Consider the following 24,168-nt stretch of genomic DNA (forward strand, 5'->3'; position numbering starts at 1 on the left):
GGCCGATACTTGCTGTATCGGAATTCCGATACCGGGATTCCGATACTCTTGTGGTATCGGGTATCGGGTATCGGAACAACATTAATGTTAAAATGTGTAAAATAGAGAATTAAAATAAAAAATATCGCTATACTCACCTGTCCGACGCAGCCGGGACCTCAGCGCAGGAACCGGCAGCGTTGTTTGTTTAAAATTCCCGCTTTTACATGGTTACGCGAAGTCCCGGCTTGTGATTGGTCAGGGCGGCCATGTTGCCGGGCCGCGGACCAATCACAGCAAGCCGTGACGAAAATACGTCACGGCTTGCTGTGATTGGTCCGCGTCCCGGCAACATGGCCGCCATTAACCAATCACAAGCCGTGACGTCACGGGAGGCTGGACACGCGCCCATTTCAAAATGAGCGCGTCCAGCCTCCCGGCTTGTGATTGGTTGATCGCGGCGCAACCAATCACAAGCCGTGACGTCACGGGAGGCTGGACACGCGCCCATTTCAAAATGAGCGCGTCCAGCCTCCCGGCTTGTGATTGGTTGATCGCGGCGCAACCAATCACAAGCCGTGACGTCACGGGAGGCTGGACACGCGCCCATTTTAAAATGAGCGCGTGTCCAGCCTCCCGTGACGTCCCGGCTTGTGATTGGTCAGGGCGGCCATATTGCCGGGACGCGGACCAATCACAGCAAGCCGTGACGTAATTTCGTCACGGCTTGCTGTGATTGGTCCGCGTCTCGGCAACATGGCCGACCTGACCAATCACAAGCCGGGAATTCACGTAACCAAGTAATAGCGCGATTTTTAAACAAACAACGCTGCCGGTTCCCTCGCTGAAGTCCCGGCTGCGTCGGACAGGTGAGTATAGCGATATTTTTTATTTTAATTCTTTCTTTTACACATTTATATGGTTCCCAGGGCCTGAAGGAGAGTTTCCTCTCCTTCAGACCCTGGGAACCATCAGGGATACCGTCCGATACTTGAGTCCCATTGACTTGTATTGGTATCGGGTATCGGTATCGGATTGGATCCGATATTTTGCCGGTATCGGCCGATACTTTCCGATACCGATACTTTCAAGTATCGGACGGTATCGCTCAACACTAGTAAGGAGTTAAAAGCACAAGAAGAGTCTGGGGGCGGTTACCTTCTTGGCTCTGTGCCCGGAACCATTGAGCTGTGCTGCGGGTTCCCTAGGGGGAGACTGAGAGACTGGGACAGAAAGGAAGCAGCCACAAGGCGGGAATGGGACGCGCGCAGGAGACAGAGCAGCGTGCAGAGCAGGGTGCAGCTGCGCTTCAGAAGAGAGAGAGAGAGAGCTCCCGGTCTGAGGACAAATAGAGAGAGACAGCCCAGAAAGACTGTATCTCGTGAGTACATAAAGCGGACTCTGCTGTGACTGGAGAGGGGCACTTTGAGACCCGTTTTAGAGACTATGACACCCTGGCCCCCGCGGTAACCGTACAGAGCCCCTGACTCCTGGTACAGAGACTTAACATTGCGGAGCCCCTGTTTTCCTGGTATAGAGACAACAGTGCGGAGCCCCGATTTCCAGGTTGTGCTGTAAAAGTTAAAGACTCAGAGCCTGTGCATACCACATTGACTCCCGAAACCCCAGGCAGCAGGCTCTCAGAGACTACTCTGCCCACGGACAACAGAGGGACGACAAGTGCCACTGTTTCTCGGCGCCAACGTTGGAGAAGACGACCCTCTAAGCAAGACATCTTCAGACTGATAAGTGTTCTTTTCCCAAGGAATCCTGCTTAATTCTGTTATATTGTTTAACTCCCGTATTTTTGCATTGTTTTATTGTTAGTTATTTTGCATTGCTTCCTCCCTGCGAGGAGAACCATATCCCTGTTATTAAACCTCTCAACTGTTGGTCTGTCTGTTCCGTGGTGACATACTCAGTACCTGCATCCTATTACAGTTGGCGTAGTCGGCAGGATGTCACACGGAAGGGGCAGACCAAGCAGTTGAGGGAGGTCCCAGGTCTAGCATCTCCCTGGGAGCCATGTTAGCTAACCTGCCAAAATTTTCAGGGAGTAATGTCATGTTGTGGGGTTGGACGGAGCGCATCCGAGGGAAGATGCGGATGCATCCTATGACACCGGCTCTGCAGGCGGAAATAGCTGTGATGGCCCTAGAGGGGGATGCACGGGACTCTGTTATGCTCAGACCCCCCCAGGCGAGAGATACCCTGGACAAAGTATTACGTATACTTGAGGAGACGCATGGGGACCCCACTGACGTAGGGGAGCTGCGCATGCGACTGTTCCGCCGGGTACAAAGAGAGGGGGAGACCGTGACTCAATATATGAACGCACTGCAAGAGCTTCATACTGCCATTATACGGAAGGACGGCGTAGGTGTGGGGACAGTTGACGTTGTGCTGCGAGACCAACTGGTGACAGGCTTGCGAGATGTGTTGATGAAACAGGCCCTGCCAGAGCGCATGCGCGTAAAGCTAGATATGACTTTCTCTGAGGTCGGGAGTGAGGCACGCACGCGCGAGCAAGAAGTGGTAGGGCCAGTGGGAAAGGTATGGAGCAGGGAGGTAACAGCCCCTCAATGGGTAGAAGACTTGAAGAAGGAGGTTAAGCGAGTCCGTGAGTAGGTGGCTGAATATAAGAAGATCTCTGCTGCAGAGTACAGCCCTCTGGTGCGAGAAAGAGAGACCGCCCCCCAAAGTGAGACTAGTGCCGCTCGGCGAGGAAGACTGCCTAGATGCTACAACTGCGGAGCACCCAGTCAGAATGAAGAGGAGGCAATGTGGACCCGAGATTCCCAGCTGAAGATAAGAAGAATCTGGGAGGAGATTGAGAGTCTGGGGAAAGCCCTTACTGCCGTTTTGGGGACCAGCGGCATACCCCGAGGTAACGTGCGGCAGCTGCCAGAAAGAGTTCGAGGAGAGGTGCGCAGCATGAAGAAGGTTTCGGTGGTGGCCCCAGAGTGTAACTCCGTATCCTGGGGTGAAGAGCAACCGCAGATGAGAGGTGTTCCCCGCCGAGGTCAACGATCCAGACTGAAGCGCCCTCCAGACAGACGCAGACGTGAGTGCTGGACGTGCAGAAAGGTGGGACACATGTCCAGAAATTGCCCTACCCGAGAAGAGCGGTGGCAGAGAACCGCTCACCCCTCTGAGGGTCCTGCTAACTGGAGGGAACGTCGCCCCTGGAGGGAATGGTACGGCAGGAAGAGAAGAGTTCCACCTAAGGCAAGACAGTACCACGATGTCGGACGCCAAGGAGAGATGGAGAAGGTGTCAAGCATCTCTGGTGAAATGACTGCGCTGTCCCAACGCGTAAAGGCGAGCCTAGTGGATCTACAGCCTGGGTCTGAAGGTTTTATTGGTGAGACTCAGCCCGGAGGAAAGAAAGTGACGTTCACTCGAGAAGGCCACCGAAGTGCTTTACTACCTTGCCTAGCACGAGTTCCCGAAGAAGGAGAGAAAGTGCTAAGTGTTCCTGCGACACTCGTTTCCAAGGTCCGAGCCGATGAGAAGGAGGAACCACTGATGTCGTCCCCTGAGGTGAAGAATGTGCTGGCTGTCAGCTCACCAGTTCCTGATCGGACAGGGGAAATGGAACAGCTGTGTGAGACAGGGCGTGTGGTTGAGAAGCCCTGGGAAGTGATGTCCGCAGAGCCCGGTGCAGATGACAAAGAGTCCGGCCTGCATGGTCTTAATTCATCTGACTCAAGCTTCGACGAGAATGCTCCTGTCAAAGAGAGGGGGAGCTATGGAGAAGGATTGCTTGTACTAAGCCCCCAGACTGAGGAACCCGAGCAAGAAGCCCCTACGCAAACACCTGCTACCGGCAAGGCTAAGAAGAAGAAGAAAAAGAAGAAGAGGACAGCAGTTGTTGATGAAGCAGAGAAAGCATATCTCAACCTGACTGATGAACAGCTCCTAAACCATTTAGTTTGGGAGTATGTGCAAGAAGAAAGGCAGAAGGAGATGCGAGGATTGCCAGTATCTGACTCCTCTCAGAAGAACAAAGAGAAGCACGAAGAGACCTCGCCCGTGGAATGGCGAGCTTTAAGAGAGGGGGAATGTAAGGAGGTTGCTTTCCCTGCTCCATGCCTGGAACCACATAGTCAGACAGCTGGGTTGTTGGGGGGAAGACGTTCTGCCCTGGACAGAGGGGACCAGGGGACTGCTGGGAAGAGAGAGGGGAGTGGTCAGAAAAGAGCGGGAGAGAAGAGAGAAGGCAGCGCGCCAAAGAGAGGGCAGGCGGCAGCGCCGTGCTCCCCTAAAGGTAGTGCTCCCCGTGAGGGCACTGAGGCTGAGATAACCACCAGAGTGAAGGCTGGATGTGGGGGTGTAGATTTGGAAGCCTCCTGAATCAGAGACAGTGACTGTGCAGCCCTGATGACCGCAGTGACCAGCAAAGATCCCTGAGTGTGATAAGTAACTGCCCAGTGTGTGTGTGACAGCGTTATTACAGAGAGACTGTCAGCCTGGTACACAGAGGCTCCTGCAGCAGCGACGGAGGCTGTGCTATTTCCTGGTTCCAGTTTCACTTTGAGAAGAACAGGCTGCAGAGGCTTAACCCCGTACTTTCCAGGAGGCACAGAAGAGACTTTCAGGATCTCAAGCCCTGCTGGTGACTGTATCCACATTGGGAATAAAGGACCCTCCAGTCAGGACCTCCCTGGGCTGATAAGTTACCAGAACACTCGTTAACCCTTTTGATTCCGCTTAGTTGTTTACTGTTTACTGTTTGACTCCATTAACCCCCTTGTTTACTCCCTGAATTTTACCCCTGTTAATAAATTCCCCTCAACAGTTGGTCTGTCTGTTCCGTGGTGACATACGCAACCCTGCACTCTATTACACATGCCTCAGCGCCCTCTCCCCCTCACCCGCCGACCGTGACTCGAGTATAAGCCGAGAGGGGCACTTTCAGCCCAAAAATTTGGGCTGAAAATCTCGGCTTATACTCGAGTATATACGGTATATATATAAAAAAAAAATTAAATGTTAATGTTGTACACTGTATTGTATTTAGGTTTGTTGTGGGGTGAATGTGGTGGTGTAAGGGGGTGGCTGTAAGGTGAGGCAGTGGGACCAGTAGGGTTTGTTGTGTTTGCGGTGTTGTATAATATTTGGTTTAGTATAATGTGTTTATAGTGTATATATTGTATATAATATTGTATATAGGACGGTGTGAATGTAGTTGGGGTTGTATATAGTAGTATGAATGAAGCTGGGCCGGGGGTCTTACATGATTTTATACTATTTATTATTTATATTTATATTTTTTTACAGGGGTATTCATGTAGTTATGAGTATTTTGTTTGTCGCCTTTTAGTTTTGCTTTCTTTATTTTATTGGAATTTTTCTTTCTCGTCCCTGATTTGTAGGTCATGAACTTTCTCCATTTTTGTTCCATTTCCGGTTTATGTCTTTGTGATTTTTGTCGTTTGTTGTCGTCTGATTGGAGCTTTGTTCTTATGTTTGTTCTGTTGTGTTTTATTTGTAATGTATCTTGGTTATTGTCATGTAAAGTATTTTTATTTTATTTAATAAAAGACCTGGAGGATAAGACACAATGTAACAGCAGAATAGTGAGTGCAGCTCTGGAGGTGACTATAGGATAAGACATAATGTAACAGCAGAATAGTGAGTGCAGCTCTGGAGGTGACTATAGGATAAGACATAATGTAACAGAAGAATAGTGAGTGCAGCTCTGGAGGTGACTGGAGTATAGACATGATGTAACAGCAGAATGGTGACTGCAGCTCTGGAGGTGACTGGAGTTTTGACATGATGTAGTAAGCTGCTGTTCCCTTATAACATTACTCCTTTTTCTATTCTTTTAGACTTCGGGATCCGCATCCCAGTGGGGCATGTCGATTACTTTATCAACGGCGGCCGAGATCAGCCGGGGTGTCCGTCATTACGAAACTGTAAGTTCTATTAATATAAGATGGAGAAAGACGGTGACAGAAAATGAAGGAGTTAACCGTCGAGCCGATGTATCCGCCATCAGTGAGTTTAGTTATGACTTGTACATCTGTAAGGGAGCGCCAGGGCCGTAGTCATGGCCGAACACTCCGGTGTATCTTTGTCCTGGCCTCCGCTTACATGAAAACAGCATTCTCTCACCCGCACATCTGTGTCTTCTCCCGCTGCGCCATCTTGGATACCACTGAGGTGCTGAGGCCTTTCTGCAACTGGCTTCACAAGAATTGAGACACAGTCCGGTTCAGATGCAACATGTGAAACTTTACTGGAACAACTTGGCAGCACATTCTTGTCAGTAACAACATCAACAGCAAGTCCCATGCAGTTCTCATTCTGCTCTTTCCCTACACTCAGTTCCACGTCCTCCAGTACATTACGGGGTAATAGCGCCTTAGACGGTACCGGAGTGTTCTCCCTGTTCAGACTCGCTGTGCCTGGGGAATCTCTAGTCCGTTTCGCCCCAGTTCTGAGAGCATCGACCTAGGCAATAATCTGCCACATGCTGAACAATCTGCGCCCTGTACTATTCCGGACCGCTTCCTTCCTCCAGCTATGAACTGCTGCAATCCTGCTGCTTGACACCATACTTCTGTCCTATAGACTCTGAATGGCTATACTTCTCTTCTTCTTCTTAAACATTACGTGACTGCTGTAGTGTCCTGGGCCTAGAGCCCATGTGGACTATTCAGGTGCTCAGGCCTTTCTGACTACCTAAGGGAACATTCCTAACCTTATCACACAGCAGCCCCTCCTATGTCAACCATTTCCTATACTACACCCTAGCTGGACGCTCTCTACACTATAATGCCCCCATCTAGTGGCTAATTCAATAACTGCACTTACCCTATACACTATACATAGCAACATTACAATAGTATAACATTACACAGTGACATTATACCCAGGAGTTTTGTATAGAGTGTCAGTGTACAGTTAATACAGGGATCACCTGTGACAATCTACACAGGAGCTCTGTAAATAGTGTACAGGTAATACAGTGATCACCAGTGACATTATACACACCTCACTGGCAATTCCCAGCAGGCGCAGCACTGCTTCTGGTGTCCTCCTACAGGACGGCGCGTACGTGATGACGTCATCGCATACTGTACATGATAAGATCCTGTCTGCAGCCGCCACTAGGGGAAGCTCCCTGTATACAGAGATACATGATAAGATCCTGTCTGCAGTCACCACTAGGGGGAGCTCCCTGTATAGAGAGATACATGATAAGATCCTGTCTGCAGCCACCACTAGGGGGAGCTCCCTGTATACAGAGATACATGATAAGATCCTGTCTGCAGTCACCACTAGGGGGAGCTCCCTGTATAGAGAGATACATGATAAGATCCTGTCTGCAGCCACCACTAGGGGGAGCTCCCTGTATACAGAGATACATGATAAGATCCTGTCTGCAGTCACCACTAGGGGGAGCTCCCTGTATACAGAGATACATGATAAGATCCTGTCTGCAGTCATCACTAGGGGGAGCTCCCTGTATACAGAGATACATGATAAGATCCTGTCTGCAGCCACCACTAGGGGGAGCTCCCTGTATACAGAGATACATGATAAGATCCTGTCTGCAGTCACCACTAGGGGGAGCTCCCGGTATACAGAGATACATGATAAGATCCTGTCTGCAGCCACCACTAGGGGGAGCTCCCTGTATACAGAGATACATGATAAGATCCTGTCTGCAGTCACCACTAGAGGGAGCTCCCTGTATACAGAGATACATGATAAGATCCTGTCTGCAGCCACCACTAGGGGGAGCTCCCTGTATACAGAGATACATGATAAGATCCTGTCTGCAGCCACCACTAGGGGGAGCTCCCTGTATACAGAGATACATGATAAGATCCTGTCTGCAGTCACCACTAGGGGGAGCTCCCTGTATACAGAGATACATGATAAGATCCTGTCTGCAGTCACCACTAGGGGGAGCTCCCTGTATACAGAGATACGTGATAAGATCCTGTCTGCAGTCACCACTAGGGGGAGCTCCCTGTATACAGAGATACATGATAAGATCCTGTCTGCAGCCACCACTAGGGGGAGCTCCCTGTATACAGAGATACGTGATAAGATCCTGTCTGCAGTCACCACTAGGGGGAGCTCCCTGTATACAGAGATACGTGATAAGATCCTGTCTGCAGTCACCACTAGGGGGAGCTCCCTGTAGACAGAGATGCATGATAAGATCCTGTCTGCAGCCACCACTAGGGGGAGCTCCCTGTATACAGAGATACATGATAAGATCCTGTCTGCAGCCACCACTAGGGGGAGCTCCCTGTATACAGAGATACGTGATAAGATCCTGTCTGCAGTCACCACTAGGGGGAGCCCCCTGTATACAGAGATACGTGATAAGATCCTGTCTGCAGTCACCACTAGGGGGATCTCCCTGTATACAGAGATAATGATAAGATCCTGTCTGCAGACACCACTAGGGGGATCTCCCTGTATACAGAGATAAATGATAAGATCCTGTCTGCAGTCACCACTAGGGGGAGCTCCCTGTATACAGAGATACATGATAACATCCTGTCTGCAGTCACCACTAGGGGGCGCTCCCTGTATACAGAGATACATGATAAGATCCTGTCTGCAGCCACCACTAGGGGGAGTTCCCTGTATACAGAGATACATGATAAGATCCTGTATGCAGCCACCACTAGGGGGAGCTCCCTGTATACAGAGATACATGATAAGATCCTGTCTGCAGCCACCACTAGGGGGAGTTCCCTGTATACAGAGATACATGATAAGATCCTGTATGCAGCCACCACTAGGAGGAGCTCCCTGTATACAGAGATACATGATAAGATCCTGTCTGCAGCCACCACTAGGGGGAGCTCCCTGTATACAGAGATACATGATAAGATCCTGTCTGCAGCCACCACTAGGGGGAGCTCCCTGTATACAGAGATACATGATAAGATCCTGTCTGCAGTCACCACTAGGGGGAGCTCTCTGTATACAGAGATACATGATAAGATCCTGTCTGCAGCCACCACTAGGGGGAGCTCCCTGTATACAGAGATACATGATAAGATCCTGTCTGCAGCCACCACTAGGGGAAGCTCCCTGTATACAGAGATACATGATAAGATCCTGTCTGCAGCCACCACTAGGGGGAGCTCCCTGTATACAGATACATGATAAGATCCTGTCTGCAGTCACCACTAGGAGGAGCTCCCTGTATACAGAGATACATGATAAGATCCTGTCTGCAGCCACCACTAGGGGAAGCTCCCTGTATACAGAGATACATGATAAGATCCTGTCTGCAGCCACCACTAGGGGGAGCTCCCTGTATACAGATACATGATAAGATCCTGTCTGCAGCCACCACTAGGAGGAGCTCCCTGTATACAGATACATGATAAGATCCTGTCTGCAGTCACCACTAGGGGGAGCTCCCTGTATACAGAGATACATGATAAGATTCTGTCTGCAGTCACCACTAGGGGGAGCTCCCTGTATACAGAGATACATGATAAGATCCTGTCTGCAGCCACCACTAGGGGAAGCTCCCTGTATACAGAGATACATGATAAGATCCTGTCTGCAGCCACCACTAGGGGGAGCTCCCTGTATACAGATACATGATAAGATCCTGTCTGCAGCCACCACTAGGGGAAGCTCCCTGTATACAGAGATACATGATAAGATCCTGTCTGCAGCCACCACTAGGGGGAGCTCCCTGTATACAGATACATGATAAGATCCTGTCTGCAGTCACCACTAGGGGGAGCTCCTTGTATACAGAGATACATGATAAGATCCTGTCAGCAGTCACCACCAGGGGGAGCTCCCTGTATACAGAGATACATGATAACATCCTGTCTGCAGCCACCACTAGGGGGAGCTCCCTGTATAGAGAGATACATGATAAGATCCTGTCTGCAGCCACCACTAGGGGGAGCTCCCTGTATACAGAGATACATAATAAGATCCTGTCTGCAGTCACCACTAGGGGGAGCTCCCTGTATACAGAGATACATGATACGATCCTGTCTGCAGCCACCACTAGGGGGAGCTCCCTGTATACAGAGATACATGATAAGATCCTGTCTGCAGCCACCACTAGGGGGAGCTCCCTGTATACAGAGATACATGATAAGATCCTGTCTGCAGTCACCACTAGGGGGAGCTCCCTGTATACAGAGATACATGATAAGATCCTGCCTGTAATCACCACTAGGGGGAGCTCCCTGTATACAGAGATACATGATAAGATCCTGTCTGCAGCCACCACTAGGGGGAGCTCCCTGTATACAGAGATACATGATAAGATCCTGTCTGCAGTCACCACTAGGGGGAGCTCTCTGTATACAGAGATACATGATAAGATCCTGTCTGCAGCCACCACTAGGGGGAGCTCCCTGTATACAGAGATACATGATAAGATCCTGTCTGCAGCCACCACTAGGGGAAGCTCCCTGTATACAGAGATACATGATAAGATCCTGTCTGCAGCCACCACTAGGGGGAGCTCCCTGTATACAGAGATACATGATAAGATCCTGTCTGCAGCCACCACTAGGGGAAGCTCCCTGTATACAGAGATACATGATAAGATCCTGTCTGCAGCCACCACTAGGGGGAGCTCCCTGTATACAGATACATGATAAGATCCTGTCTGCAGTCACCACTAGGGGGAGCTCCTTGTATACAGAGATACATGATAAGATCCTGTCAGCAGTCACCACCAGGGGGAGCTCCCTGTATACAGAGATACATGATAACATCCTGTCTGCAGCCACCACTAGGGGGAGCTCCCTGTATAGAGAGATACATGATAAGATCCTGTCTGCAGCCACCACTAGGGGGAGCTCCCTGTATACAGAGATACATAATAAGATCCTGTCTGCAGTCACCACTAGGGGGAGCTCCCTGTATACAGAGATACATGATAAGATCCTGTCTGCAGCCACCACTAGGGGGAGCTCCCTGTATACAGAGATACATGATAAGATCCTGTCTGCAGCCACCACTAGGGGGAGCTCCCTGTATACAGAGATACATGATAAGATCCTGTCTGCAGTCACCACTAGGGGGAGCTCCCTGTATACAGAGATACATGATAAGATCCTGCCTGTAATCACCACTAGGGGGAGCTCCCTGTATACAGAGATACATGATAAGATCCTGTCTGCAGCCACCACTAGGGGGAGCTCCCTGTATACAGATACAGATACTCTCTGTATTCCTATATTATTAGGGTCTATGAATGTACTGTATGCTGCTGTTGGCCCTGGAGGGCAGTCAGCAGGGCCATATTTAGGGTTTCTGCTGCCCTAGGCACTTTTAGTGCTGCCTTCGCCTTTGGTGAGTATGACACTATCGGCAGTGAGTTTGGCAAAAATCGCTGATGTGAAAGTTGCCTTTTGCAGCAGATCAAGCAGTTTTTCCGCATCTGCCGCATAACGGATCACTAACGGCAACACTGCGTTTGGCCTCATTCATTTCCTATGGTATTTGTGGACATTTGCGGCACTTGCCGCGATCCGGCAAATGTGGTATCATACTTCCCAACTTTTAAAGAAGGGAAAGAAAGAAAAAGTTTGTGGCGCACTAAGCGCGCCGCGGCATATTTTAGGCCACACCTCTGACCACACCCATTTCACAACTAGTCACACCCATATTAACGTCCCAACCACACCCATTTAGCACTGCTGATCCCACTGTTTCATAAACAATAATTATAGACAAAAAAAAATATAGCCACACAGTGCTCCATACTGCCTAATGGCCCCCTCCCTCCCATCTTGTATGCATGGCTCATCTCCCCCCCTCCCATCCTGTATGCACCGCTCATCTCCCCCTCCCCCTCCCATCCTGTATGACTGGCTCGGCTCCCCGCTCCCATCTTGCATGACTCGGCTCCCCGTCCTCCTTCATCCTCCCCCCGCCCGCCCTGGCTGTCATACTCACCTCTCCCACACCGAACATCCCTCCATCTCTGTCCTGGTGCAGCACCTTCTTCCTGTGTGAGCGGTCACGTGGTACCGCTCATTAACGTCATGAATATGCGTCCATATTCATCACCTTAATGAGCGGTACCACGTGACCGCTCACACAGGACGAGCTGCCGGCGCTGAGACCAGGCATCGCTGGAGTAGGGTGAGTGTGACATCTTCAAGAAGGCAGGCAGGCGGGCGGGTCGGTTGGGAGGTGACCCCGGACTTTAATTTAAGAAAAAAAACTTGCTCAGGTGCCCCCCCCCCATCGTCCCACCCTAGGCACGTGCCCTCAAGTGCCTAGTGGCAAATACGGCCCTGGCAGTCAGTATATTATTGACCCTCATGTGTACGGAGGTCCATATGCACATAGTGGCGGCACAGAGCATGCGGATTGCATTGCTATTACGGATTTCCACTAACCATGCGTTACATTTGCAGTGTACGGATACGTGATCTGTGACCACATGAGATCGGTCAAGATATTCATCAATGCGCTGCGGGGGATCTGCTCGTTCATTGGATTTCCGTGCTCCGATTACCAGATGTTTCGGGAGGGTCGCTGTGTGGATTGTCAGACGTCTGGAATGTCCTCCTGCCCTCACATAGGTACCACACTCATCATTGCATCCCCCCGATCAGCCGACATTCCTGGGGGTCTGACAGTAACTCTGCAGCGCCACTACAGGGGACATGTGGTATTACATGCTGATTATTGTCCATACAGTGTATGGGGGTCTCCACTTTCATGGGACATCCTGTTTTGGAAACAGAGGGTCTTGTGGTGCCCCTGCCCTGGGACACAACAGTCACCGACGCCCCCTGTTGGCTGTAAGATGTTTTTTTCATTTTCCTCCGATTCTGATCATTTTATCGGATATTATCTTCTTCCAGCTGACGCCCATCAGGAGCAGCAGCAGAAAATCCCTGTAGATGGCGCTGTCGGCTGCGTCCGTCTTACCCTACGCTCACATTTGCGGTGTGCGCCGCAGCTTCGGGCGCCGCAGCGTCGCCGCATGCGTCATGCGCCCCTATATTTAACATGGGGGCGCATGGACATGCGTCGCACTTGCGTTTTGCGCCGCATGCGTCCCTGCGGCGCCCGCGTCTGGGCGCAGAGGACGCAGCAAGTTGCATTTTTGCTGCATCAAAAAACAATGAAAAAAAGGACGCATGCGGCGCAAAACGCAGCGTTGTGCATGCGTTTTGCTGCGTTTTGGTTTGCGTTGTGCGTTGCGGCGCCGACGCTGCGTCGCACAACGCAAATGTGAACGTACCATTATAGTAGATTTCTTGCGCTGCGCGACCACATGACACTGACGCCACGGTGCAGAGGACGAGTCTATGGGGATATGTCCGATACTGACAGTGAAGAGGAAATAACTTGTTCTTGACCTGTAACCTCTCACAGCTGAGGGTTTGTTACAGTAGTATCTGGCAGACAATCCTCTGAACAGCAGTACACACCTCTCCTGTCTGGACAGTTTGCTACAGTGTGTCAGTGCAGGTGACGAGTCCACGGTCCAGGCTGCTCAGAGGATTGTGAACGCTACATACAACTGTAACGAATCCTCAGCTGTGACACCAGGACTAAGTTAGAGCTGAGCTTCAGTCTCTGTGCAGGAATGAAAAGTCTCCTGGTTCCTTCACAAGTCGTAAGCAGCACAACAGGCGATTCAGGAGCGGAGAACGTCACCGACACCGTCCACAGGGAATATTCCACACCAGAAGTCCACAGGGAAGATTCCACACCAGACGTCCACAGGGAAGATTCCACACCAGACGTCCACAGGGAAGATTCCACAACAGGCGTCCACAGGAAAGATTCCACACCAGACGTCCACAGGGAAGATTCCACACCAGACATCCACAGGGAAGATTCCACACCAGACGTCCACAGGGAAGATTCCACAACAGGCGTCCACAGGAAAGATTCCACACCAGACGTCCACAGGGAAGATTCCACACCAGACGTCCACAGGGAAGATTCCACAACAGGCGTCCACAGGGAAGATTCCACACCAGACGTCCACAGGGAAGATTCCACACCAGACGTCCACAAGGAGTATTTCACACCAGACGTCCACAGGGAAGATTCCACACCAGACGTCCACAGGGAAGATTCCACACCAGACGTCCACAGGGAAGATTCCACAACAGGCGTCCACAGGGAAGATTCCACACCAGATGTCCACAGGGAAGATTCCACACCAGACGTCCACAGGGAAGATTCCACACCAGACGTCCACAGGGAAGATTCCACACCAGACGTCCACAGGGAAGATTCCACAACAGGCGTCCACAGGGAAGATTCCACACCAGACGTCCACAGGGAAGATTCCACACCAGACGTCCACAGGGAAGATTTCACACCAGACATCCACAGGGAAGATTCCACACCAGACGTCCCACAAGTCCAAGTCCCCGTGTTCATGTTCACCACAACATCAGAACCGTACTGCGGTGAGTGACGGGCATTGAGAGATAGAGGGATGGATGGATAGAGTCATAACGAAAGTGTTGGCACCCTTAAATTATTCGAGAAAATGAAATATTTCTCCCAGAACATTATGGCAGTTACACGTTTTGTTATACTCAGGTTTATTTCTTTTGTGTATTTAAACAGCATTAAAAAAGAAAGAGGGAAAAAAAAGCAAAATTTCACACAAAACTCCAAAAATGGGCAGGACAAAAGTTTTGCCACCCTCAATTTAATATTTGGTTGCACCCTTTGTAATAAATAACTGTAATCACTCGCTTCCTATAACCATCCACAAGCTCCATACACCTCTCAGCTGGAAATTTGGATTTGTCTCACAAATTTGTCCCAGTCTCTCATATGTGAAGGCGTCCTCTCCCAACAGCAATTGTAAGATCTTGCCACATGTGACCAATGGGATTTAGATCCAGACTCATTGCTGCCACTTCAGAACTCTCCAGCGCTTTGTTTCCATCCATTTCTGGGGTCTTCTTGAAGTATGTTATGGGTCATTATCCTGCTGGAAGACCCATCACCTAGGATGCAAACCCAGCTTGGATAAGTACTTGGATAAGAATACAGTAATTAACCAGAGCCAGCATGGGTTTGTACCAAACAAGCCATGCCAGACACATCTAATTTCCTTCTATGATGGAATCACTGACTGGGTGGATCGGGGAAATGCGGTAGATATACTATATCTCAACTTCAGCAAAGCATTTGATAAAGTTGTCATACTATCCTTAATGACCAATCACGTGATTGACAAGGCTACAGTTAAGTGGATTCATAACTGGCTCTGTGATCGGACTCAAAGAGTGGAAATAAATGGTTGAACAACTAATTGAAAGAGTGCTTCAAGTGGGGACCACAAGGCTCTGTCCTGGCTCTAGTGTTGTTCAACATTTTTATAAATGGTCTAGATAAGGGAACTGAAGGTAAACCTATCTAATCTTACAGAGAACGCAAAGCTAGGAGGGATGGCTAAAGGTACCTTCACACTAAACGATATCGCTAGCGATCCGTGACGTTGCAGCGTCCTGGCTAGCGATATCGTTTAGTTTGACACGCAGCAGCGATCTGGATCCTGCTGTGATATCGCTGGTTGTTGAACAAAGTTCAGAACTTTATTTGGTCGTCAGATCGCCGTGTATCTGTCATGAATCCCAATGGCTAGGGATAGCACAGGACAAGCAAAGTACAAATATATTACGGACGAGCTCTAGGGTGATGGAACCTGGGCTGACCGCTGCCCTACGCCTGACAAACGCAACTAGAGATAGCCAGGGAGCGTGCCTACGTTGGTTCTAGACGCCACGCACCAGCCTAAGAGCTAACTAGCACTGCAGAGAAAATAAAGACCTCACTTGCCTCCAGCGGAATGAACCCGAAAAGATATAGTTGCCCCCCACATGTATTGACGGTGAAATGAGAGGAAGGCACACACATAGAGATGATATATATAGTTTTAGCAAATTGAGGCCCGCTGTAAACTAGACAGCAGAACGATACAAAAGGGGACTGAGCGGTCAGCAAAAAACCCTAATCAAAAAAAACATCCTGAGATTACAAGAACCCATGTGCCAACTCATGGCACATGGGGAGAACCTCAGTCCACTAGAGCTACCAGCTAGCATAGAGACATAATAAGCAAGCTGGACAAAAAACCAAACAACTGAAAATCAGCACTTAGCTTATCCTGAAAGATCTGGGAGCAGGTAGGCAGGAACCAAACAGAGCACATCTGAATACATTGATAGCCGGCAAGGAAGTGACAGAAAGGCCAGGTAAAATAGGAAACACCCAGCCACTGATGGACAGGTGGAAACCAAAGGCCGCAACCCACCAAAGTCACCCAGTACCAGCAGTAACCACCAGAGGGAGCCCACAAACAGAATCCACAACAGTACCCCCCCTTGAGGAGGGGTCACCGAACCCTCACGAGAACCCCCAGGGCGATCAGGGTGAGCTCTATGGAAGGCGCGGACCAAATCAGTCGCATGAACATCGGAGGCGACCACCCAGGAATTATCCTCCTGACCATAACCCTTCCACTTAACCAAATACTGGAGTTTGCGTCTGGAAACACGAGAATCCAAGATCTTCTCAACAACATACTCCAATTCTCCCTCCACCAGCACCGGAGCAGGAGGCTCAACCGAAGGAACAACGGGCACCTCATACCTCCGCAACAACGACCGATGGAACACATTATGAATAGCAAACGATGCTGGGAGATCCAAACGAAAAGATACAGGGTTAAGAATCTCCGAGATCCTATAAGGACCGATGAACCGAGGCTTGAACTTAGGAGAAGAGACCTTCATAGGGACAAAACGAGAAGACAACCACACCAAATCCCCAACAAGAAGTCGGGGACCCACGCGGCGACGGCAATTAGCAAACTGCTGAGTCTTCTCCTGAGATAACTTCAAATTGTCCACCACCTGATTCCAAATCTGATGTAGCCTGTCCACCACCACGTCCACTCCAGGACAATCCGAAGGCTCCACCTGACCAGAGGAAAAACGAGGATGAAACCCCGAATTACAAAAAAAAGGAGAGACCAACGTGGCCGAACTAGCCCGATTATTAAGAGCAAATTCAGCCAGTGGCAAAAAGGCAACCCAGTCATCTTGATCAGCAGAAACAAAACACCTCAAATAAGTTTCCAAGGTCTGATTAGTTCGCTCCGTCTGGCCATTCGTCTGAGGATGGAATGCAGACGAGAAAGACAAATCAATGCCCATCTTGGCACAAAACGTCCGCCAAAATCTAGACACAAACTGGGATCCCCTGTCAGAAACGATATTCTCCGGAATCCCATGCAAACGAACCACGTTCTGAAAAAATAAAGGGACCAACTCAGAGGAGGAAGGCAACTTAGGCAAGGGCACCAAATGAACCATCTTAGAAAAGCGGTCACACACAACCCAGATAACGGACATTTTCTGTGAAACCGGGAGATCAGAAATAAAATCCATGGAAATGTGCGTCCAAGGCCTCTTCAGGATGGGCAAGGATAACAACAACCCACTGGCCCGAGAACAGCAAGGCTTAGCTCGAGCACACACTTCACAAGACTGCACAAAGGTACGCACATCCCTAGACAAGGAAGGCCACCAAAAAGACCTGGCCACCAAGTCTCTAGTACCAAATATTCCAGGATGACCAGCCAACACAGAAGAATGGACCTCGGAGATGACTCTACTGGTCCAATCATCCGGAACAAACAGTCTTTCTGGTGGACAACGATCCGGTTTATCCACCTGAACCTCCTGCAATGCACGTCGCAAGTCTGGGGATACGGCGGACAATATTACCCCATCCCTAAGGATACCAGTAGGCCCAGAGTCTCCAGGAGAGTCAGGCACAAAACTCCTGGAAAGAGCATCTGCCTTCACATTCTTTGAACCTGGCAGGTATGAAACCACGAAATTGAAACGAGAAAAAAACAACGACCAACGAGCCTGTCTAGGATTCAAACGCCTGGCAGACTCAAGGTAAATGAGATTCTTGTGATCAGTCAAGACCACCACACGATGTTTAGCACCCTCAAGCCAATGACGCCACTCCTCAAATGCCCACTTCATGGCCAAAAGCTCCCGATTACCCACATCATAATTGCGCTCGGCGGGCGAGAATTTTCTAAAGAAGAATGCACATGGCTTCATCACCGAGCCATTAGAACTTCTCTGTGACAAAACCGCCCCCGCTCCAATCTCGGAAGCATCAACCTCAACCTGAAAAGGAAGTGAAACATCTGGTTGACACAACACAGGAGCAGAAGAAAACCGGCGCTTAAGTTCCTGAAAGGCCTCCACGGCCGCAGGAGACCAATCAGCAACATCAGCACCCTTTTTAGTCAAATCAGTCAAAGGTTTAACAGTACTGGAAAAATTAGCAATGAACCGACGATAAAAATTAGCAAACCCCAAGAACTTCTGAAGGCTCTTAACAGATGTAGGTTGTGTCCAGTCACAAATCGCCTGAACCTTGACGGGATCCATCTCAATAGTAGAAGGAGAAAAAATGTACCCCAAAAAAGAAATCTTCTGGACTCCGAAGAGACACTTTGAGCCCTTCACAAACAGAGAATTGGCCCGCAGAACCTGAAACACCTTCCTGACCTGTAGAACATGAGACTCCCAGTCATCAGAAAACACCAAAATATCATCCAAATACACAATCATAAACTTATCCAGATATTCACGGAAAATATTGTGCATAAAGGACTGAAAGACTGACGGAGCATTGGAGAGTCCAAAAGGCATTACCAAATACTCAAAATGGCCCTCAGGCGTATTAAATGCGGTTTTCCACTCATCACCCTGTTTTATCCGCACAAGATTATACGCACCACGAAGATCTATCTTAGTGAACCACCTAGCCCCCTTAATGCGAGCAAACAAATCAGTCAATAATGGCAGTGGATACTGATACTTGACTGTAATCTTATTCAGAAGGCGATAATCTATACAAGGCCTCAGGGAACCATCTTTTTTTGCCACAAAAAAAAAACCTGCTCCCAGAGGGGACGAAGATGGACGAATATGTCCCTTTTCCACGGACTCCTTAATATAATTCCGCATAGCAGTATGCTCTGGCAGTGACAGATTAAATAAACGACCCTTAGGGAACTTACTGCCAGGAATCAATTCTATAGCACAGTCACAATCTCTATGCGGAGGGAGCGAATTGAGCTTAGGCTCCTCAAAAACATCCCGATAGTCAGACAAAAACGCAGGGACCTCAGAAGGAGTAGATGAAGCGATTGAAATCGGAGGTGCATAATCATGAACCCCCTGACATCCCCAGCTTAACACACAGACATTGTTTTCCAGTCCAGGACAGGATTATGAGTTTGTAACCATGGCAGACCAAGCACTAGTACATCATGTAAATTATACAGTACAAGGAAGCGAATCACCTCCTGATGAACGGGAGTCATGCGCATGGTCACTTGTGTCCAATACTGCGGTTTATTCATAGCCAATGGTGTAGAGCCAATTCCCTTCAGAGGAATAGGAACTTCCAGAGGTTCCAGACTAAAACCGCAGCGTTTAGCAAATGACCAATCCATAAGACTCAGGGCAGCGCCCGAATCCACATAGGCATCGACGGAAATGGAAGACAGTGAAAAAATCAGAGTCACAGACAAAATGAACTTAGGCTGCAGAGTACCAATGGCAAAAGATTTATCAACCCTTTTTGTGCGTTTAGAGCATGCTGATATAACATGGGCTGAATCACCACAATAGAAACACAATCCATTTTTCCGCCTATAATTTTGCCGTTCACTTCTGGACTGAATTCTATCACATTGCATAGTCTCAGGTGCCTGTTCAGAAGACACCGCCAACTGGTGCACGGGTTTGCGCTCCCGTAAACGCCGATCAATCTGAATGGCCATAGCCATAGACTCATTCAGACCTGTAGGCGTAGGGAACCCCACCATAATATCCTTAATGGCCTCAGAAAGACCATTTCTGAAGTTTGCAGCCAGGGCGCACTCATTCCACTGAGTAAGCACCGACCATTTCCGAAACTTCTGACAATATATCTCCGCTTCATCATGCCCCTGAGAGAGGGCTAATAAAGCCTTTTCAGCCTGAATCTCCAGGTTAGGTTCCTCATAGAGCAATCCCAATGCCAGAAAAAACGCATCCACACTGAGCAATGCAGGATCCCCTGGTGCCAATGCAAATGCCCAATTCTGAGGGTCGCCCCGCAGGAAAGATATTACAATCTTGACCTGTTGAGCAGGGTCTCCAGAGGAGCGAGATTTTAAAGAAAGAAACAATTTACAATTGTTCCTGAAATTCAGGAAGGTAGATCTATCTCCAGAAAAGAACTCTGGAATAGGAATTCTAGGTTCAGACATGGGAGTGTGAACAACAAAATCCTGTATGTTTTGAACTTTTGCCGCGAGATTACTCAGGCTGGAAGCCAAACTCTGGACATCCATGTTAAACAGCTAAGATCAGAGCCATTCAAGGGTTAAGAGGAGGTAAGAAGCAGCTAGACAGCAATTAAGGGCTAGGCAGCAAAACTCTGAAGGGAAAAAAAAAAAAAAAAAAATTTCCCTTAAACACTTCTCTTTCTCCTGCTTCAGCCCAAACAATTAACACTTTGTGGGCCGGCTATACTGTCATGAATCCCAATGGCTAGGGATAGCACAGGACAAGCAAAGTACAAATATATTACGGACGAGCTCTAGGGTGATGGAACCTGGGCTGACCGCTGCCCTACGCCTGACAAACGCAACTAGAGATAGCCAGGGAGCGTGCCTACGTTGGTTCTAGACGCCACGCACCAGCCTAAGAGCTAACTAGCACTGCAGAGAAAATAAAGACCTCACTTGCCTCCAGCGGAATGAACCCCAAAAGATATAGTTGCCCCCCACATGTATTGACGGTGAAATGAGAGGAAGGCACACACATAGAGATGATATATATAGTTTTAGCAAATTGAGGCCCGCTGTAAACTAGACAGCAGAACGATACAAAAGGGGACTGAGCGGTCAGCAAAAAACCCTAATCAAAAAAAACATCCTGAGATTACAAGAACCCATGTGCCAACTCATGGCACATGGGGAGAACCTCAGTCCACTAGAGCTACCAGCTAGCATAGAGACATAATAAGCAAGCTGGACAAAAAACCAAACAACTGAAAATCAGCACTTAGCTTATCCTGAAAGATCTGGGAGCAGGTAGGCAGGAACCAAACAGAGCACATCTGAATACATTGATAGCCGGCAAGGGAAATGACAGAAAGGCCAGGTAAAATAGGAAACACCCAGCCACTGATGGACAGGTGGAAACCAAAGGCCGCAACCCACTAAAGTCACCCAGTACCAGCAGTAACCACCAGAGGGAGCCCACAAACAGAATCCACAACAGTATCGTCGTGTTTGACACCAAAAGCAACGATACCAGCGATGTTTTACACTGGTAACCAGGGTAAACATCGGGTTACTAAGCGCAGGGCCACGCTTAGTAACCCGATGTTTACCCTGGTTACCAGTGTAAAATGTAAAAAAAACAAACACTACATACTCACCTTCGCATCCCCTGGCGTCCGCTTCCCACACTGACTGAGCGCCGTAAAGTGAAAGTGAAAGTACAGCACAGCGGTGACGTCACCGCTCTGCTGTTAGGGCCGGCGCTCAGTCAGTGCAGGAAGCGGACGCCGGGGGACGCGAATGTAAGTATGTACTGTTTGTTTTTTTTACATTTTACGCTGGTAACCAGGGTAAACATCGGGTTACTAAGCGCGGCCCTGCGCTTAGTAACCCGATGTTTACCCTGGTTACCCGGGGACCTCGGCATCGTTGGTCGCTGGAGAGCGGTCTGTGTGACAGCTCTCCAGCGATCAAACAGCGACGCTGCAGCGATCGGCATCGTTGTCGCTATCGCTGCAGCGTCGCTTAATGTGAAGGTACCTTAAGGCTATGTGCACACGTCAGGATTTCTAGCAGAAATTTTCCTGACAAAAACCGGACATTTCTGCCAGAAATTCGCATGTGGTTTTTTTGCGTATTTCATGCGTTTTTTACGCGTTTTTTGTGCAGTTTTTCATGCGTTTTTTCCAAATGCATAGAATTGCGGGAAAAATGCGGAAAATCCGCAAAATTAATGAACATGCTGCTTTTTTTACCGCGATGCGTTTTTTCGCGGAAAAAAACGCACCATGTGCACAAAACATGCAGAATGCATTCTAAATGATAGGATGCATAATGTATGCGTTTTTAATGAGTTTTTATAGCGTTTTTATCGCGAAAAAACGCGGAAAAAACCTGAACGTGTGCACATACCCTAACACTAAAGAAGACAGATAAAGGATTCAGAAGGTTCTAGATAAGCTTTAACAATGGACAGCGACTAATAGAATGGTATTTAACAGGGAGAAATGCAAGATTCTACATCTGGGCAAGAAAAAAGAAAATAGCATCTACAGAATGGGAGGAATAGTACTAAGCAACAGCACGTGTGAAAAAGACTTGGGTATACTAATAGATCACAGACTGCACATGAGTCAACAGTGTGATGCAGCAGCAAAAAGGGCAAACACAGTTCTAGCATGTATCAAGAGAAGCATAGAGTCTAGATCCCATGAAGTCATTATTGCCCTCTACTCCTCCTTGGTCAGACCTCATCTGGAATATTGTGTCCAGTTGAAAAACTGGAGCAAGTTCAGAGAAGAGCTACCAGGATGGTGAGCGGACTGCAAAGTATGTCCTATGAGGAACGGTTACAGGATCTGGGAATGATTAGCTTGCAAAAACGAAGGCTAAGAGGAGACTTAAAGGGAACCTGTAACCCCCCCCAGTCGTTTCAAACTAAAAGAGCCACCTTGTGCAGCAGTAATGCTGCATTCTGACAAGGTGGCTCTTTTAGTTCTGGGTGCTGTAACTTGAGAAATAATCAGTTTTTTAATTTGTCAGAAATACCTGGTCTTCAGTCGAGGAGGCCGGCGTTTCCCCCCTGCTTCAGACAGCACACAGCTGTCTCTCACATCTTCTTGGCGCCGGGCGCCGCCTCCTCCTCACCGCTGTTTTCAAAAGTAGCCGGCGCCTGCGCTCTTATCCCCTGCCTGGTGCAGGCGCAGTGAGCACTGCCCGTCTGTCCTCATATGCAGCCCAGCTGACTGCGCGGCCGCCCTGCCTGTGAATCCCAGCCCCGCAGTGACTTATGATTTATTCACATTGCGGGGCTGGGATTCACAAGCAGGGCAGCCGCGCAGTCACCGAGACTGCATATGAGGAAAGACGGCAGCGCTCACTGCGCCTGCACCAGGCAGGGGAAAAGAGCGCAGGCGCCGGCTATTTTTGAAAACAGCGGTGAGGAGGAGGCGGCACCCGGCGCCAAGAAGATGTGAGTGACAGCTGTCTGCTGTCTGAAGCAGGGGGGATATGTCGGCCCACTTGACTGAGGAGCAGGTATTTCAGACAAATTACAAAACTGATTATTTCTCAAGTTACAGCACCCAGAACTAAAAGAGCCACCTTGTCAGAATGCAGCATTACTGCTGCACAAGGTGGCTCTTTTAGTTTGAAACGACTGGGGGGAAGGGGGGGGGGGCGACAGGTTCCCTTTAATAGCTGTCTACAAATATCTTAAGGGCTGTCACATTGTAGAAGGATCATCTTTATTCTCATTTGCACATGGAATGAATGGGAGGAGACACAGATTAGATATTAGAAAAAACTTTTTGACAGCGGGGGTGATCAATGAGTGGAACAGGCTGCCACGAGAGGTGGTGAGTAGTGATGAGCGAGTATGCTTGTTACTCGAGTTGCTCCGAGCATGCTCGGGTGGTCTATGAGTATGTCGCCATGCTCGGAGCTTTAGTTTAGGCAATCCCCACATGTATTCAAGCTGTCTAGCAGCCGCACATCATGCAGCTGAATCGACATAAACTAAATCTCCAAGCACGCTGAAATATTCGGAGACCACCCGAGCATGCTCGGAGAATCTCGAGAACGAGCGTTCTTGCTCATCACTAGTGGTGAGTTCCCTTTCAATTGACGTTGTAGTGAAATATGTATATGTATGGATGTATGACCAGCAGTAAATTAACATCTGTCTTAGACTGCAGCTCTCACAAAGGTCATGACCTATGTTATCCCGAGCAGGCAGTCTCCTGGTCTCCCGTCACCCCAGGGGGAATGTCCAGAACATACCAAGTGGAAACATTTGACACCTTCTGACTCTTTTGAAGAGAGATGCCAAATGCAGCCTGACACTACTTATTATG

General features: G+C 49.0%; 2 protein-coding genes across 3 annotated transcripts in view; one reads left to right on the forward strand and one right to left on the reverse strand.

Moving 5' to 3' along the window:
- PLA1A (phospholipase A1 member A) overlaps positions 1-24,168 on the forward strand; it is a 68,162-nt gene that overhangs the window by 17,823 nt on the left and 26,171 nt on the right. For both annotated transcript variants that reach the window (XM_077293614.1, XM_077293613.1), the window contains exons 6-8: positions 5,817-5,903; positions 12,372-12,539; positions 13,554-14,393. In XM_077293614.1, the coding sequence (XP_077149729.1) occupies positions 5,817-5,903; positions 12,372-12,539; positions 13,554-14,393 (1,095 nt within the window). The remainder of the gene's footprint in view (positions 1-5,816; positions 5,904-12,371; positions 12,540-13,553; positions 14,394-24,168) is intronic.
- POPDC2 (popeye domain cAMP effector 2) overlaps positions 14,465-24,168 on the reverse strand; it is a 112,964-nt gene continuing 103,260 nt past the window's right edge. Inside the window, exon 6 of the mRNA XM_077293618.1 lies at positions 14,465-14,945. The gene's annotated coding sequence lies outside the window, so the exon portion shown is untranslated. The remainder of the gene's footprint in view (positions 14,946-24,168) is intronic.

The sequence above is a fragment of the Ranitomeya variabilis genome, chromosome 3, assembly GCF_051348905.1.
Source record: "Ranitomeya variabilis isolate aRanVar5 chromosome 3, aRanVar5.hap1, whole genome shotgun sequence".
Taxonomy (NCBI): domain Eukaryota; kingdom Metazoa; phylum Chordata; class Amphibia; order Anura; family Dendrobatidae; genus Ranitomeya; species Ranitomeya variabilis.